This window comes from Xiphophorus couchianus, chromosome 5 (assembly GCF_001444195.1).
Source record: "Xiphophorus couchianus chromosome 5, X_couchianus-1.0, whole genome shotgun sequence".
Classification (NCBI taxonomy): domain Eukaryota; kingdom Metazoa; phylum Chordata; class Actinopteri; order Cyprinodontiformes; family Poeciliidae; genus Xiphophorus; species Xiphophorus couchianus.
Genome location: NC_040232.1, coordinates 29,754,230 through 29,772,148, shown reverse-complemented (window position 1 = coordinate 29,772,148; position 17,919 = coordinate 29,754,230). Strand labels below are relative to the sequence as shown.

The 17,919-nt window shown below is 40.5% G+C and overlaps 1 protein-coding gene across 3 annotated transcripts; it reads right to left on the bottom strand.

Moving 5' to 3' along the window:
* Window positions 1-684: 684 nt before the first annotated feature.
* Window positions 685-17,273, bottom strand: pycr1b (pyrroline-5-carboxylate reductase 1b). 3 transcript variants are annotated; one of them, XM_028017150.1, is made up of 11 exons: window positions 16,216-17,273; window positions 13,985-14,342; window positions 13,026-13,395; window positions 4,484-4,577; window positions 4,048-4,118; window positions 3,768-3,947; window positions 3,500-3,607; window positions 3,249-3,362; window positions 2,872-2,964; window positions 2,525-2,688; window positions 685-1,458 (listed from the first exon to the last, which is right to left on the bottom strand). In XM_028017150.1, the coding sequence occupies exons 2-11, from the start codon at window positions 14,263-14,265 to the stop codon at window positions 1,281-1,283; spliced, it is 1,653 nt and encodes a 550-aa protein (XP_027872951.1). In that variant the 5' UTR covers window positions 14,266-14,342; window positions 16,216-17,273; the 3' UTR covers window positions 685-1,280. The 3 variants fall into 3 exon arrangements, with proteins under 3 accessions (XP_027872951.1, XP_027872952.1, XP_027872953.1); XM_028017151.1 differs by having other exon boundaries at window positions 1,281-1,458; window positions 13,224-13,395; window positions 16,216-17,266; XM_028017152.1 differs by lacking the exons at window positions 13,026-13,395; window positions 13,985-14,342; window positions 16,216-17,273 and adding an exon at window positions 5,075-5,219 and having other exon boundaries at window positions 1,281-1,458.
* Between the last annotated feature and the right edge of the window lie 646 nt (window positions 17,274-17,919).

The window sequence follows — 17,919 nt, the reverse complement described above, 5'->3', positions numbered from 1 at the left end:
CCTGCCTTCTGGCTCTGATTGGTTGTTCCTGAGCAAAGGGTGCATTTCTGTAGATGGCGGGAGAAATACTGAGAGAAGCTAAAGAAGCTCGATTTTTTTCCACACATTATCCGTCTCATATTAAACCGTCACCACATAGTGATAGTTTTGACAAACATGTGGAAAAAAAACATATTTATAAAAGTTACATTCTGCAGCTTTAAGGTTCAGATTGAGGCTTGGAGAAGATCATCTATATAGTCTGCTTCATCCGTCCCATAACCAGTTTGGGATTATTCTCCCGTAGGAACGCACAGTTATGTCCGACAATCTGACCCAGTCAGTCACCGTCACCGACGCAATTTCCCATCAAATGAAATGTGGCAAAGGAAATTGCCACAACAGCAAGAAGTGTTTCAAGCGGACAAGGAAACCAAACTGAATGTCATACACAGCAGAGGCAGCATCATGCTATGGGGCTGATTTGTCTGGTTTTACAAAATAGCCCATGTTTTGCGACAAGAATATCCGCGCTTCAGAGTAAAAGCTCTTTTATATTCATAAATTAAAATTACTGGAAATAATGATAAAAATGTTTAAAGGCTCAGACTCCAAAAAAAAAAATCTGAATAAACTGCAATGAATTTACTGTGGAGAAAACAAATACTACTAGATACCTTATTTAGGAAGAAATTCATTAATACATGTAATGAACTGTGATTTTTAATTTACCTTATTTAAGCTTTATTGTAGCACTTATAGGTAATTACATCACATTTGCTGAAAAGAAAACGTAAAAATTCTCTTTGGGCTTTCAGAGAAATCATAGGATGACAAAATTATTGTTACATGACAGAAAAAAACATTTTGTTTGTTTTTTTATTCTACAGGGGACAAAATCCCTGACATATCATTGGATGGTCAAAATGTGTTCAGTCTTTGTTAACTTTATGCCAAAAGTAAAAATCTGAAGATAATGTGGAACATGATGGAGGTTTAAGGCTGTAAGACAGCTGAGTAGCACCTTTGATTCTTCTGGTTTCTCTAACTGGACTTGTGTTCATGTATAATCACAGTAGGAGGCGCCAGCTGTGCAGAATACTCCTGTGCCTGTGTGAAATGTATGTGTTCCTGGCTCTCGTATGAATAAATAACACCAGAAATTGATTTGTTGGTGATTTCAAAGCAGTCCTGTGTCCACTGTTTAATCCTACGGTTGGACGGGGTTTGGAGACCCGTTGTGAGTCTGCATGTTTAGACGTGAACCTGCAGCATGTCTGTCTTTCGGCATCTCTATGCTCTTAGTTCTTCTTTTTGATCCCAGACGTGCGGCTGTTGAAGAGGTTGAGGCCCGACCGGCCGTTCCCGCCGGCATCTCCGCCGACTGCAACTCCGGGTTGCTGCAACACTTTGTCCAGGGTGGTTTTCTTAATGGCTGCTGGAGAGATGCGCTCTTGGTCCGCAAGGAACTGCAGCTCCCTGCACGGAGAAACAAAAATAAACACACCCATTCAGGAGTTGTTTACTCAAATTTAACTGTGTCCAAAAAAATTGCTCACTTTCAAATATTTCACAAATTAAAAAAAAACAAAACTGAGAAGTGTGGCAGGCTTTTGTATTCAGCCCACTTTCCTCCGATACCAACTATTGTGTTCAATAGTCAGTTAATTAGTAAACAGCAGGGCTGAAACAATTTATTGGATTAATTAAGATTAACCAATTATTGAAATAATCGTCAGCTACTTTAGTAATTGATTGTTAACTGGAGTATGCAGACTGTAAAACATACTATTTGCAGAAAGAACAAAATACTCGGAACAGTAATTGAGCCAAAAATTTACAAACAATAAATACATTTTTCATTTATGATGAAAAAATAAATGCTTCTTTATTTGTAAATATGTTGAACCCAAAACTCCTCAAGTGACATAATTTTTAACTTCACCTGGTTCAAATTCTGTAGAAAGAAAATTTCCCATTCACATTTTGCTGTGAAATGATTAATATGTTTAAAAACCCCCACCAGATTATCCTTGTACTGTATTAGCGTTAAGTCAAGCAGTAAGCTTTTCACATGTTGACGTTAGCAGATGCTACCTTAGCTACAAATTATCTAGTATTTAATAAAATAATTCTACTTTGTTGCATACTAGCCAATAAAATGTTTATTTTCTTATTTAAAAAAGAAACGGAGTTATTAGTTTATTTGCATCTTTTAATATAACATCAAATATTGTATCAAAAAGGCTGAAGTGGTTAAATGAAAAATCTGAGTTTGGTTTAATCTGGAGAGCAGAATGGGCAAAAATGTTGGTCTCCAAGTACAAAGCTGCCAGAGACGACACAAAAGATCAACTGCAACAAAATGTGATTCTACAAAATTAAAGTTTGCGAAGTAATAAAGTGTGAAAAGGTTCATTTGTGTATGGATACTTTAGCAAGACGCTCTAAAATTGGATAAAAAAACAATGATGTTTACAAATAAAGAAGCTTTTTTTTTTCATCATTGATGTGAAATATGGATTTTGTGATGCGACAGTCTCACCTGGTCCTGATGCATGAAGCCTCCACCGCGTTGATCAGGAGGCTTCTGAAGCCACCGCTCTCCAAGAAGTGCAGGGCGTGGATGGTGGCGCCCCCTGGTGAGCAGACGTTGTCTTTCAGCTGGCCGGGGTGCTGCTCAGAGTCCAGCAGCATCTTGGCTGCTCCCTGAGGAACATCAGATCCAACAGAGCTATAACAATTCAAGCTCCAACCAAAACAGCTGAAATCATTCTGACATTTCACATGGCAAAAAAAAAAAAAGTCAAAATGCAACCCTCCTCTCCCCCAAAAAACAAAACAAAAAAAACAAGAAAGGTATCCTTTTATTTTTATTTTCAGAAAACTCACCAAGAGAGCCTGAGCTCCGAGTCTGACCGCGAGCCTCCTGGGCAGACCCATCTTCACTCCTCCATCTGCAAGAGCGTCCAGGGCTGTGAAGGCCTAGTTAAAAAAACAACAAAAAACACAAAAACAAAGAGAAGGACAAGTTCAAGCTGCATCACAAATATCTGGGATTCATCTGTATGGTTGCTTTATTCATTATGCTGCCCTCTAAAAATTATTGTTTGACAGAAAAAGTCAAGATTTGCCATCAGGAAAAACTGCCTTTATGAAAACATAACATCTCGTTTCCGCTTTGGTCCTCCTTTCACCTAGAACTAATCAAGCGGCGTTTTTAGCTTCACCTGGTTCAAATTACGTTGAAAAACAAGAGCTTCACTCACGTAGGCGGGTCCACTGCCACTCAGTCCAGTCACGGCATCAACCAGGTCCTCCTCCACCTCTGTGCAGAACCCAACACTGGCCATCAGCTGCTCCAGCAGCTTCCCATCCTCCACCTTAAGCAAAACCATGCATGTGTATCATCAATACTTTTACATACTCTACTTTTCAGATTATATTCATCAATTCATCATGTTTTCCAAAGAGGAATAGTTTCTCTCTGCTGGAGCAGTGCACTAATCCTCCCACTGACCTCTGCATGTGTTCCCGTGGCGTACACGGTGGCGCCCTCTCGCACCACGACAGGAGTGTTGGTCATGCACCTCATGACTCTGGGAGCCGAACGGTGCTGCAGCAGCTTCTGCATCAAGCAGAGAAGAGAAAAAAAACACAGCACGTGTGTGAAAGAGAGTCACAACAGAGCTTTAACCAGATCTCTGAAAGGAAGGATGTAGAAAAGGATCCAGGTCGTTGGGGAAACGTTCCAACAGCCTGCATGTTTTTAATGTTAAAAGCTTTACTTTCTCTATGGAGCTGATGGTAACGCCTGCAGCACAGGAGACGATGAGATGGCGGTCTTCGATGTCCGGTCCGATCTCGTCCAGGACGAAGGGGATGATGTGGGGCTTCACAGCCAGAAACAGAACGTCGCTTCTGTTGACCGTTTCTTTGTTGCTCGTGGTCAGATTCACCCCCATTTTCTAAAGGAAAAACAGGAAACATGGGACTTAAAAAAAAAAAAAAATTGCAATAAAGAAAGGCACATTCTTCATTTCAAAACACCACACAGCTAAGCCTCACCCTCAGCCCCGTCACTGTGGGCAGGTCTGTGTCTGGGGAGCTGGCTGTGATCCTGTGGGCTGCGATCACACCTGAAGGAGTGGATGAAGAGATGATAAACAAACATTCAAAGAAGAAAGAAAGAAAGGAAAAAAGAACCTCTGGAATGGCATGGCAATGCATTGATCTGTATAGACTTGGGAAATGTTTAGTACCTGTTCAAAAAGCATATAATTTAATAAGAAAAGAAGCACAATATATAAAGTCCCAGTTGTTACTGGAATATCAATGTGGGCAGTATTGCAATCAGATGCCATTATTTCCAGTGCCATGCAATAACACTGTGCTTTCCAGTAAGTTGGTATTTTAGGCTGCGAGAAAGAAAGATGTCCTGGTTGATGAATACTAACTAATAAAAATAGCTGAAAAACAGATAAATATTCGCAGAAATCTTTACCTGCAGCAGTGAAACCTTTCACAAGTGCATGAGCCAGCTGGCCTGCTCCAATGAATCCAACGCTCATCCTGACAGATGATGTGGCGTTCAAGACCTGTCCGGAAAAGCAGACAGATGCTGCAGATCAACATCTGTCCTTTTCTTTAAAAAAAACAAAAAACAAACAAACAGCATAGCGGCTTCTATACAGGTTTTCAAGTCGAGCTTGATTAGAAAATAAAGATGATGGGGATCAAACATGAGGAAAGAATTCTTCAGATAGTCCATAAACGCACATAAACATTGTTTAGAAGTAAATTATTTTACCTGGGAAGGAACATTACTGTTTGACAGTTACGTTCATAACAAAACAATGCTTTATTTCATTGTCAGTTCAGAAATACCGTCTAAGGAGCCAAAATAAAAGATAATTTTTTGTAAACTGTGCTACGGTTCAGTTATACCCTTAACTCCGTGTAACACCTTGGAGCTAGACCAGCTAGTTTCTTCCTTTTATGATGCTAGCACTCCTGAATGCACCAGGTAGCCTCTTGCTAGCCGGGGTTTCTGGAGATTAAGCTACTAATCATTAAAAACCAACAAATGTCTTACTGTTGACGCTTCAGCTGAATAGGCAGTTATCGACGTGACCTTTATTTCCCGGGACACGAAAAAATACCCACTTCTTGTGTCAACGTGGCTTCCCCCTTTTTTTTTACTCAACCCCCATGTGCGCTGCGTACGTAAAAGAAGGGGGATTAGACCAATCATGAACAGACGTTCCGAGGATTCGACCAATTAAAATGGGGAATGTTAGACGTGGGCGGGACTTAATGTTCGCTACGCCCAGTTGCATCATTCCTCTGAGTTTTAGCGCTAAAGAGGATAATGGTCAAGCACAGTGATGTAGAAAGTAGGTCATATTTTGTAGAAAGTGTTGTTTGACTGCAAAACCTATCTATCTATCTATCTATCTATCTATCTATCTATCTATCTATCTATCTATCATCAATGCACCTTACAGAAAAAGTAATTTCATTTCAATTAATCATATAGATTCCAACTAATCCTAGTTTTCAAACAGTGCATTAAGTTCACTTTGTCGTTAAAATTAGTTTAAAAAGCTTTCTGTCTAAGGAATCCCAGCAGATTCTATTGCGTCATTAACTTCCAGCATTCACCACTGAGCATGTAGCGACAGTGAGGAGGAAAAAGTCCCAGAAAAAACCCTCCAGCAGAACCTGGTTCAGTATGAGCGACCATCTGTCACAACCAACTGAGGGTTTGAGGAGACAGAGCAGAGACACACAAACAAAAACAGAAGAACTGATGCAGGAGGACTCTCTAAGCTACAGCAAAGAGCAACTTTTGAGAACCCATTTCCTTGAGAAAATAGCAACAGGACAAACATCTGTCTAAAGCAGAACTCATGAGCTGCAATATGTATGTTATAGAAATTGTATCAAATGATAGAGAAGCTGTGTTTTTTGTTTTAGGTCTGAGTGTTAGCATGACTCCCTCATGTGAATTTCTGATTTTTGACTGCTCAGAGGTGCTCCATACAAACTTTTTGTGAAACCTGAACCGTGAATCTGACCTTTTTTAATTTCCATCCCAGCAGAGCCTCCTCTTCTTCACTGTGTAGACATTAAAACGCTCCTCTTCAACTACTTCCTTTAATGTCTCTCATGCCACACAAGGCTAAATTTACTCTATACATTAGGAAGTTGGTATGTCTGCTCCCCTAAGGTACCACATTTATTTCCTCACTGGAATGCAGACTTGGGGTGGTGGGCTGTATGTTCATGTCTATATTTAAAGCCAAATGCAGCTGATGGCCCGGGACCATCAGCTGTTCAGATCCTCGTTAAGTCAGTCGGACAGGAGCCGAACTTCTTGTTCTAAAACAAAAATACAAGTAAAGTCTAAATCAATGATCTTGTTCACTCTGGATTTGGTTGAGACTTTATGCCATCTTCTGTCTGTCGGTTCACCTCTACTCATCTGGCTCAGTTTTAATCTTGATCTATTTAATAAGCAGGTTCCTGGGCACAACGGCTGTTCGTTTGGAGTGTGCAGGTTTTTAATTTGCATTTCTGGAGTTTCCCCCCCACAGACAAGCATGATCGTTTATTTCTGGATTTTTTTTTTTATGGATGGATCCATAAAAAAGACATAAACAAATGAAGTCCTCAGGCCTCTCAGCTCGGTGTTGAGTGAGACCTTCTGTCTGTACAAATCTTTAAATTCAGTTTCCCAAAGTAAGTTTCCCTCATCTTACGGTTATAGTGTCTATCAAAGCCTTTTTTGTGCAATTTTCTGTTCTAATTATTTAAACAGAAATATCACCAGTCTAATTTTGAGACAAATAATTTCTGTAAAATAAAGGCAACAGAAACGTTTTTGTAGTTTACACAAATTAATGTAACCAAATAAATACCAGTCAGATGTCGCATATTTATAGGAAAAAAAATCATATATACACTTTATTTTCTGATTAACTGAAGGTGCAAAAGCACTTAAATCATGTCCCTTTAAAGCTGCCGCATGTAACTTTTATTAAAAAAATGTATATTTTTTACATATTTGTTTAAACTGTCACAATCCTATGACAGTATAATATGCGAGAAAATCAGTGGAAAGATGCTCCTCCTCCTCCCAGTGGTAGCATTGTCAGGCCTCTCCCGGTCAAAACGAACCAATTAGAGCCAGGAGGAAGGTTTTCGCACTGTCCATCATGTTCATGCATGTGCTGCTAAATAAGCTAACATCTTACTGTTGCAGGAAAACTGTTTATCTGGCATCATCACCGGCTATGCTAATTAGCCTGAGCATTCATGGCAGGGTCTGCAGCTGTAGCGCAGCAGAGAGAAAGGATTAGGCTGTGAGCAGTATGTACAGGAGCATGACTGACAGCGCTAAGACCCTCCTCCTGACTCTGGTTGTTTCTGACTGAGTGGTGTATTTCTGCAGATGGGAAAAGGCAGCAGAGCTTGATTTTTTTCCCATCTCAAATTATGCTGCGACGACAAATATGTTTTAACAAATATGTGAAAAACATATATAAAATCTACATACCTCAGCTTTAAACTTAGTTCACACCAGCTGAAGCTCTCTGCAGTTTCTCTCTGTGGCTCTCCCTCTTAGTCTGACTGACGTACAAAGTTTACCACTGCCTGCGTCTGTCTCTTTTAACCATGACTCAGACTCCGTGTGAGCGCCGAGGCATGACATGACGTCGCTGTTGCTTGATAAAACACAGAGATTCCTAAAAATGACCCGAGAGCTGGAATGTATTAAACTGGCAGATCCAGGAGAAAAAGTCACGACAGATTGTTGCTAGCGGCAACTGAAGGCTTGAGTCGGTGTGTTTTGGTGCAAGTGTGTAATGGAAGGAAGTCAGCAGGCAGAGAGGTTTGTAGTTTTCCACTGTCAGAAACAGAATCTGAAACAAATTCCAGAAAATCACACTCTATGATTGCTACATAATTAATTAGAAATTTATTGCATGAAATAAGTATTTGATCGGTGAGGTCTGGTCACCTACGGACCTAAATTAAGAAGTGACAGTTATGGGGAAAAATGATTAAATTTCTTTTTATGCACTGCATTTAAATTTAAGCTTTCAAATGTATAAAATAATTGTGCCACAGATACTGACTCCTCACAATTTCTCAACACAACCCCAGAAAATGATTCCACCTGAGTGAAGTCGGCCCTTCACCTTCTTCAAATTAAACAAAATTGGTGCCAAACGCTTGTGTTGCTTTGTGCAGCAAAAATGTTGCCGCTATCACTTTAAAGATATTTAAATAACATTTCAGGGGTCATCAAAGGTCAACCAGCCAGTCCACATTTACGCAATCAAAAGAAATATGGTGTCAATCAACTATGCTACGTATGTCCTGTGTTTGTGCAGTAAAAAGTATTGTTTGTGCTGTTATAATGAGTAAGATTAAAAATAAAGTGTCCAGAGGTCACCAGAGATCAACCTCTCCCACACATTAACAAAATCAAAGAAACTTCATATAAATTAATTGCTCCATGTTGATTGGCTCCAAATTTTGCTTGATTTTGTAAATGTGGCTGGACGGAGGCTGACCTTTGATGACTTCTGGAAATATCTATTAATACCTTTAAAATGATGGCAGTAAAAATGAAACAATTTGCTGCACAAACGTAGCACAAAAACGTTTGACACCAATTTTGTTTAATTTGAGGAAGATGGGGCCCAGCTTCACGCAGGTGATTATTCCTCAGATAACATGAAAATTAAACACATAAGGAACATAATCTCAAAGAACATTGAAAAGCTCAAAGGCATGAAAAAAAAGTAAATATTGCTTAAAGAATATTGCTTTTAAAGTTGCTATAACAAAAGTACATTCTCATCCAAACCCTCCATAGTGGGTTATCTTTCTAATTCTTCTTTTCCATTCATGCCTGGAATAGATCACACAGAAGTGTCACCATTTACTGTGGTGTGTCAGCTTCCCTCCACAGTAATCCTTACATGTGAAGTTGTCATGAATCCACTGAGAGAGAAAGAGAGAGGGAAGGATTCAGATGCCGGCAACAATCCACACAACATTTGGTCAAGCCAAAGCCCGGTGCTTCAGGGAGGAAACTGCATCAGCAGCCTGTGACATCAGAGATCAGTCGTAGGCCAGCCGTCCCACGTCCCTCTGTGCGGAGATCCAGAGGGGACAGCCATGATGGACACCTGTCACAGCTCGTCTCCGTCTGCAGAGTGTCTCCGCCGCTTGAGACGGAGGCCAGCAGGGAGGAAGAGCGCTATGCACGAAACAGCTGCTAAAAACGGGGGAGGGGGTCTGCTGTGACAGACGCTGCGCTGACACCGACTGCGAAAGCTTTCATGGCCTTGGTCTCTAATTGTTTGCAATTACACATTAGTCTCCGATTTTCACTCTGTAATTCACAAATATTGGCAGAATGAGTAAAGCAGCAAATCTCTAGATCACACAGTGACGTCCTCGGCAGTCTTAGTCAGACTTGAACAAACGAAGCGGCCAGCTGGTGCTGGATTCACGGCTGGACAGTTTAACAGGACGTTTGCAGAAAGTTTCCATCTACACGAACCCGGACAAATCCGCTACTGAGCATTTTTTTAAACTTTAAAAGTGTAGGAAGTCGTTTGCTTCAAAATAATCATGACTTCCTGTTAGGAATTAAACATGGCGCCAGGAGGTTTACTTGCGTAGACAGATACTGTAGAAGTTGAATGTATGGGTGGCGCTACTTTTAAATGGTGTATTAGAATATAAAGTAAATAAAACACAAGACGACTTCGATTGGGAATCAGGTCAAAGCAAGCATGTGGACATATTAGCTCATTATGTTTGGCAGAGTGTAATGCTCAGAACCGTAAATCTCCATTTTCCATAAACACGGAGTTTTGTCAAATGTCCACTTTGGGCATAATTTATTTATAAAAGTCAACTACGTTTTTGTGTGGATGAAAGGATAAAACGCATAAAAATGTATTTGCTCTCCCAGGTATCCAGTTTGCATGAACTAGACCTTGGATGACCAAAACAAAAAAGAAAGACAGAAAAAATTAAAAAGAGGATTTTAATTTATGAGTCTAAGCAGGAGCAGACGTGGAATAAATGGGGGGAGAGAGAGACAGTAAATAACACTTCATATTCATATTCATTTGCTTTTTCTCATTTGTAGAATAGATTTCACAAACCAGAATTGTGTTTTTAACAAGCTGCTGTCAATTTTACTTGTACAAGTTAAAAAACATTCCCAAAGCAGCTTTGACATCAGGAGCTTCCTATAAATGCAGTGTCACTGCTTCAGAATGACTGCAGACGGCTGGTGTTTATTTTCAGCAGTCTGTGAATTGCTGGGTGTGGGGTTTGCAGATGGCACGGATAGTACAGATGCCATTACCAGATGTACAATTTATGCTACACACTTTATGCGTTATTTTCACGGACAATCAAACTGCAGGACAGTGTGTGTTAATCCACAGACAAAAAGTGCCGTATTTGGATGGTTTACTTATATGTATGTGCAGGTGTGAGAAAGCTTGGGTCAGGAATGGGTCAGGGGATTATTTAAAGAGGTAGGATGTCATTTCTGTGGGACGCGTCGGAGAGGAGAAACTCCTCAGCAGCTCTTTGGATTGAAGTGTGTGTGTGTGTCCGTGTTTCAGGAGCAGTGGCCTCCATGCATGTCAGAATTAGTCACATTTTTTCCAAATATCTCAGATGGTTGAGATCATTTCTAAACCTAAAGACAGATCATTTCTGTCTTGAGTTGAGTAAAAACTTTCTTTCCTGAATTTTCAGATGTTAATTCTTAGTTCAGTACGTCATCATCTTATGAGGAATATTTATTTCTTTATGAAACCACAAAGAGGATTGGGACCATTTCACCCTTTTGGCCATTAATTCCCACTATTTTATGCCCACATGTTGCAATTTAGGGTATTTCATCTTCCATTTATATTTATTTTACGCATAAACAAACCTTTTTTCATTCTCGTATTTCATGCTTAATTATTGTGTATCAATTTATTTATCATGGTTGTATTTGATGTCCTACAAATACAAGCAGCAATGGGTGTGAATACTTATGTACATATGATTTTTATTCCCAAACCACCCTTTTCACTTTCTTTGTAAGAAAAATAAAAAATAAAAAAGGATGTTACATAAAATAAAGACAAAGTAAGGAGATGTGAATACTTTCCAGATGAACTGTAAAAAAATAAAGTTCTAAAATGTCATGCATAATGTTATATAATGGTGAGCTATCCTCTAGTATTTTTATGTTGCATCTTTCCTGATTTTGGCAATGTAATAAGAAATAATTTCATAAAATTTAAGAAACAATTATGGCCCGTTGACTAAAATAAGTGAAGTCACGTAATCAAACTTCCTTACAGCACATTCTGGGTAAATTATGAACAATTAATTTAAAACCATTGGCCATGAGGGCAGGCAGCAAATGTGATTGATAAGAACATCCTGGCACAGGTCGCGCCTTTCTGTGCATCAAAACGTGGGACGCAAAAATCTAAAACTACACAAGTGTGAAATCACAAAGAGAGGAAATGACTCATAATCCTCCTCATGTCAAGATCAACCAATGTTGTGTTTAAAAATTAGTCACATTTCAGAAAAGAACCCATTTCAAATGTGGTCTTCAGGTAATGTTGAAAGCACGCCGTCACAGAGACACAATCGTGTTCAAATTCCTTTACCTGAATGAAAATAACATAAAAATGTCTGACATGTAGTCTCAAAGATGTGACCAGCTGAAAACTTCCAACATGATGAGACATCCATCAGGTGATATTTGTCGGTATTTTCTGTATTTCTTTTATCATATATTTTTAAAACACATGACTGTCAGTCAGTGTTTTAAAATTTCACTCCCGATAATTGTTCTCATTCCTCCATTTTGAAGTACACACTGCACACACAACATGTCGCCTTCATCAAGAAAAAAGATTGAAAAGAAAATGCAGGAGCACAAACACAAATTGTCGGAGAAAATTGGAAAGCCTGAATAAATTTTTAACAAAGCCACTTTAGGACAGTATGAGTCTGACTGTTTAAAAGCAAAATGTAAAGAAACAGAAAGGCAATATGTTCCTTGTAGATAATTCAAATAACAGCGGATTAAGAAGCTTCAGACTGTTCTCTTTCTTCATATGTCCAAAAGACTCATAAAGATAATAAAAAGGTGAATTTATTTAGTAATCTAAATGTGTTACAGTTTTATACAGGGCCGGATTAACAAGGCTGTGGGCCTGTGGGCTGGAGTCAGTTTTGGTGCCCAATCCACTGCATCCACCAATGCAAATTACAACACATTAATATGTAGTCATATACATTAATCGATGCATTTTAGGTTTAAAATGGAGGGAACAACATGAAGCAGTGTTGCCCCCAGAAACACTATAACTTCATAATTTTCCAATATTTGAGTATTGTGTATATTTATAAAAATCAACCAAAATATGAGCCTATAAATTGTATATAAAGTACAAAGCAAAACATGCATTCATAAAAACAATAAAAAGTATCTGGGGCCCTGAAACACTTTGGGATCTGAGCTGCTGCCCTGTAAGCCGTTTCTAAAGTCTGGCCCAGGTTTTACAGGTGATCCTGCTCTGCAGCTACTGGCACCACGTACAAAAAGCATCCTAGCTTTCTGAAATGTTCATGTGAAACTGGATTCATGTCTGTCAAGGTGTCATTATTTCTAGGTGGGTTGAAAGTTTTTAGGGTTCTGAGTGGTTCTACACCCGTGAGTTGGTGGGAACGCGTGATGAAACAAATCGGATCCTCTGTGAGTACAGCAGGTCTGTCAGATAAAGCCCAAAATTCACACAGGAGAACACGGCCACCACCACTTTGCTGTCCCAAGGACACTTCCCTTGAGGACACGACGAGGGTCTCCATGGAGACCCATATTTTGAGTCAAAGCAGAAAACTGGCCACACCACCGAGGCGCTCAGGTAGAGCAAAACCTCCAGGAAGGTGCACACCACTACGAAGCGATCGAAGGGCATGCACCTCACCGTTTTGGTGCGTTTACAGACGGTCATCATGACCACCAGGGCGGTGAGAGCAAAGCAGGAAGCGTAGACGACCACACAGTAGATTGTGGCGGCGTAACGCGAGAACTGGCTCCCGTTGGCCAGAGCGCCAAAGATGATGCAGGCGACGAAGGCCTGCACCACTTTCAGAAGGCCGGGGACGGTAGCCATGTAGCCCACCACGATCTGGCCCGGTCTGGCCCGGCACAGGGCCACTTCGGCACCGTAGGCCAGAGTTCCCAGGATGGAGCAGACGGTGACGGCGATGCGGAAATCTCGGACTTCACAGCCTTCGTACGGGCACTCGGACCTGAGGAAGAACAGCGGGTAAACCACGGAGGCTGTCACATACCTGCAGAAAGGAGACAGGAAGACGGGTTCATCTGTCTGGATTTTCACGTCATAGCACACTCAGGTTCAGCAAGTCAAGGCAAGAGCAAGATCTTAAAACTGACTGATTGATGGTGATGATTTTCTAAATCAATTATATAGCGTGGCCAGCAGGTAGGAGACGTGGTACATCCTGGAAAAGTCACAAGGTCATCACAGCTCAACAGGGTGACGCATAACATCACAAACACTCATAACTTTGAAGAAATTGAGCGGTCGGTCGGTTGGACATCCATCAGCCCGAAGGGAAATGAGGGAGACCCAGACATCCCTTCCCCCAGGGACACTCTCCAGCTCTGGGGGAGACGAACCAGAGGGGATCTACAGTCTATACTTGCTTGTAGATTTTAATCATTGTATTTGACAAAACATAATGTTTACTGATTGTTTCCTAATTGGTATTATGGAATAATATTTATGATGCAAAGCACTTTGAACTGCCTTGTTGCTGGAATGTGCTATAGAAATAAACTTGAGTTGACTATTGGGGTTAAAATCTGGAGATGAATGATTATTTTGTGAGGGGACCTCCAGTGATTTCTGTCACCTACATGAGCGTAGCGCAGGCAGCCCAGGTGACCGTCAGGTTGTCCCAGGACACCCGGAGGCAGCTGTAGAGACGGGTGGCGTCCAGGAAGAAGACGGCCGCCGACACGGCGAAGCAGCAGCACCAGGCCGCCATGCAGAACACGCCCTGCGACCCGCTGTACCCGGCACTGTGGGTCACCATTGCGATCACAGCACAGCCCATAGCTAACTGGCAGATCCTGGCGCCGCCCAGGGTGGAGCAGAGAGCCCCCTTATTGAGGTACGGACTCCCCTGGGAGTCCATGGCTGACAGGAAAATGAAACAGCTCGACGTTTCAGGTTCAACACAGGTTTGTTGAGGATTTTCTTTCTTCAGGACATCTGTGAAGCAAAGAAACAGGGAGATATTTCCTCATATTAAGAGCTGAAGGGGTTTTCTTACATTTCTATCTTAACTGGTTGTATGTTCCCTCATTTTCTATCCAGTGCGACTCCTAGTTTTATAAAGCGCTGACTTAAAAAAAAAATGTAATGTAGAAGTCATGCAAGTTTAAAAGAGGTGATGTAAAAGTTGAACCACTTTTAGATCTACAGCCAGGTTTTGTGACTTTGCTTTAGTGAAACATGACACTCAACCAGATATGAAAATAACGATTTAGCTTCAACAAAATGATTCCCAGTCAGGTTTTAGCAGGAAACTTGGTAAGCAGTCGGTGATCGGCTGAAGAATGATGAATATCTCAGGTCTTTGCTGGAGTCTCTCCCATTTCTGAATGACTTTCAGGAACATCTGCTGCAGACAGTTTTTCAAACCTGCATCCTTTCTCGCATTATCAAAGCCGAATGCTATGCCAAGTCTGTGGCTGCATTGTCAAAATGTCATCTGTGGTACTTTCTATTGATCCAATGAAAGAAATGGGAACAAATTGCCTGAAGATACGATATAAAATAGATCATAAGTAACTTCTGTCTTGACTCAACACTGGAGCTTGGAACCATTTTATTTTTCAATGATTCAAATGTCATATTGTTTAACTAATTATAGGCTATATATAAAAACATTACTTTTCTTCTTGGGAGCAAAACACAATGGCTCTAAAATCTAAATTAATGTAGAAAAGTCAACCAAACACCAGATTTGTAGATCATGATAAAACATTTCAAAATGAATTTGTAATTTTACATAAATCCTGTAAAATTCAGCTGAAAAAAAACAAACGTGTTAATAGATGGAATAAAACAGAAAAAGCTTCAATAAATCTGCACAACCTTAAACTAATACTTTGCTGAAAGATGCTGATTTAAATTTAGCATTCAGTCTACTTCGGTGAGAGCCTTGGAGTCTATGGTCTCATGTAGAACATGATGAGTTCTGGTTGGAAACTTCTGCAGCTCCTCAGCCTCCTTTTCGCATTAGTTTCTGTTTTCAATCATCTTGAAGATTCTTTTCTGTCGATTCCATTTTTTCCTCCATGTCATGCTATGTAATGATTGGAATTTTTATGCATCCTCCTCCAGACTGAGACATTTGTACAATGGGGTACTTTAGATGCTCTATAATTTCTCCGCATCCTGCAGCTTTAGCTAAAGAGGATTAGTAAAAGTTAAGTTAAGGTCATTTTATTGATGTAGCACAGTTTCAGCAGTAAAGCAGTTCAAAGTGCTTTACATGAATTAGAAGGAAATACATCAAAACAACAAACCAAATGAAAGGGCAAAAGAAGAAAAGAAAAAAGTGTAACCCCTTGTTTAGTCCGTGATTTATAAACTAGTAGGAGTTTCTCTGGATTCCTGCTCTGATAATGTTTCTCTGGATTCTAAGTTTGTTCTAATTCCTGCTCTGGATTGAATGAAAACCTCTGGATCTTTTAGCTCTAACTATAGGTTTGATTTCTGTTCTGGGTTGAGTGAATTACATAAACTAAAAGTTCCTGTTCTGGGTTGCGAAGCAGAAGAAGTTAGGAAAATCCTGCGTGGGCAGCTGAATCACTGGTACTGATCGAAACGTGAGCGCTTCACCCATGAAAACAAAATGCTGTGACCGGATCAAAACCTGCCACAAAAGGCGGGATATGTGTCACGATAAGAGGAGCAAAGTGTTTTGAACGACTTCATTCTGGTCTCAGCTATTTCAGCCACGCTGAGATTTATTTTTGTGTTGATGACTCACAGCCAGCCGAGACAGACACAAGGAGAAACACATTTCAGAGATCTTCTGTCAGGACTTCGTCTGGGCCGGCAGTGGGACACTCACCTCTCCGCTGACCGATCCCCCTCGGTCACATGAGGCAAAACGCTCAAAGTTCTTCAACAAAACAACTTCCACTGCTCCGCATCATCAGCGCCGGGTCCAGACCCAACGCTCAGCGTAGAAAAATTCCACAATCCACTCCGGGTGAACCTTCCAGGACCAAAATCCATGCTCTCATCTTCTTACTTTCCCCGAGACACACTCCGCCTCACACACTTTCTCCTCCCAGTGTGGTGAGGAGGGGTTGCTGCTGGTCAGCGGGAGCAGAATGAAAGTTATTTGGGGCTGGGCCATCACCACGTGAAGAGGTGCAGGGCCCACGAGGCTGGGTGTGGAGTCGGAGGAATGCAGACACATTGCAGACCCTCTGGATTTCTAGCTGACCACATGAAGGAGAACACTGTCACTTTAAAATACAAAGATCAGGATTGACATGTGATGATTTACAACGGCTTAATAAGTCTGCAGATTTTTGTTAGGCTACAAATTTCAATAAATTTCATAGAGATTCTCTGTTACAGACTAAAACAAAGAGCATAACTGTGACGTGACAGAGAAAATTCACTGTTCAATCTATCATGTCAAAATGGAAAGAGTATGAAACATTTGCAAACCTACCAAGACGTGAGGTCCATCTGAACAGGCCAGGAATTAAAGAAAACCGATACGAGGCTCATGGTTAGTCTGGAGGAGCTGCATAGATCCAAAGCTCAGGTGGGAGAAGCCGTCCACAAGACAACACTGAGTCTTACAATCCTGAAATGTGTCTTAAATGGAGGAGTGGCAATAAGAAAGCTGTTGACATCACAGTTGTTGCATATTGAAGCGCGAAAATGGTCTAGTCAAAGTCCAGGCCTTAATCCAACTGAGAATCGGTGAGAGGACTTTGTGTCCATAGACTCAGGCTCATGTACTTTGGGGGTTTCTGCTTTTATGCAAAATCTTGTGACTTTCATTTTCTGTTGTATGTTAAAGTCCTTCCTCTACAAATGAACCTGCAGCGCAGAACTCAAAGAAAACCAGAAACCGATCAGTGGAAGCCCGATCCGTTCATCTTTATTTATTAGAACTGAAAGGTTTTGGAATGATCTGTTTTTATTCATTTAACACACAGACTAAGGCTTTACACAACTGTAAATACGTTTACAGTAAGAGAAAAAACACGCATAAAAACGAAGATCCAAAAGGTAAATCGTTAGCAGCTGTTGTGAGTTAAAAAGCACAACAAACGGGATAGAGATCCGATTTTAAAATTTTACCTCAAAGCGGAGAAAACAGCAAATGCCATGACATCCTCACTTTAAGCAAACTCACTACTTAAACTAGAATCAAGCCGTTTGGTTTGATGATGTAATTTGAATGAATAAAAACAGATTTTTGTTTATATTTTTAGGTCTTTGTCTCCCCCTGCTGGTGTCGCACAGTCTTGCCAGCCTCAGTCTAATCCATCAGCTCATGCCCACATGCAAGGAGCTCCCTTAGTACTAAAATATAACACCAAATATTCACTCAAAATAAATTATTGAACTATTAAAAATGTCATTATTTTGTGTTCAATCTGCTAATGTCACCTAAAAACTAGCGATGGTAAAATCACAGAGAGAGCAACGCCTCAGTCAGTTCATGTTTAATTATTTAAACTGATAAAGTACGTTAGTTACCAAAAACTAAGCAGAATTGTTTCTTCTTAAAGTTGGAAACTTCTAG

Coding starts and splice junctions, on each gene's coding strand:
- pycr1b (XM_028017150.1), bottom strand. CDS start 14,265: ATGGACTCCCAGGGGAGTCCGTACCTCAATAAGGGGGCTCTCTGCTCC. Junction 4,119..4,483: donor GAAAGGTTTCACTGCTGCAG/GTAAAGATTTCT, acceptor CCACTCCTTCAG/GTGTGATCGCAGCCCACAGG. Junction 3,363..3,499: donor CCACGGGAACACATGCAGAG/GTCAGTGGGAGG, acceptor GTTTTGCTTAAG/GTGGAGGATGGGAAGCTGCT.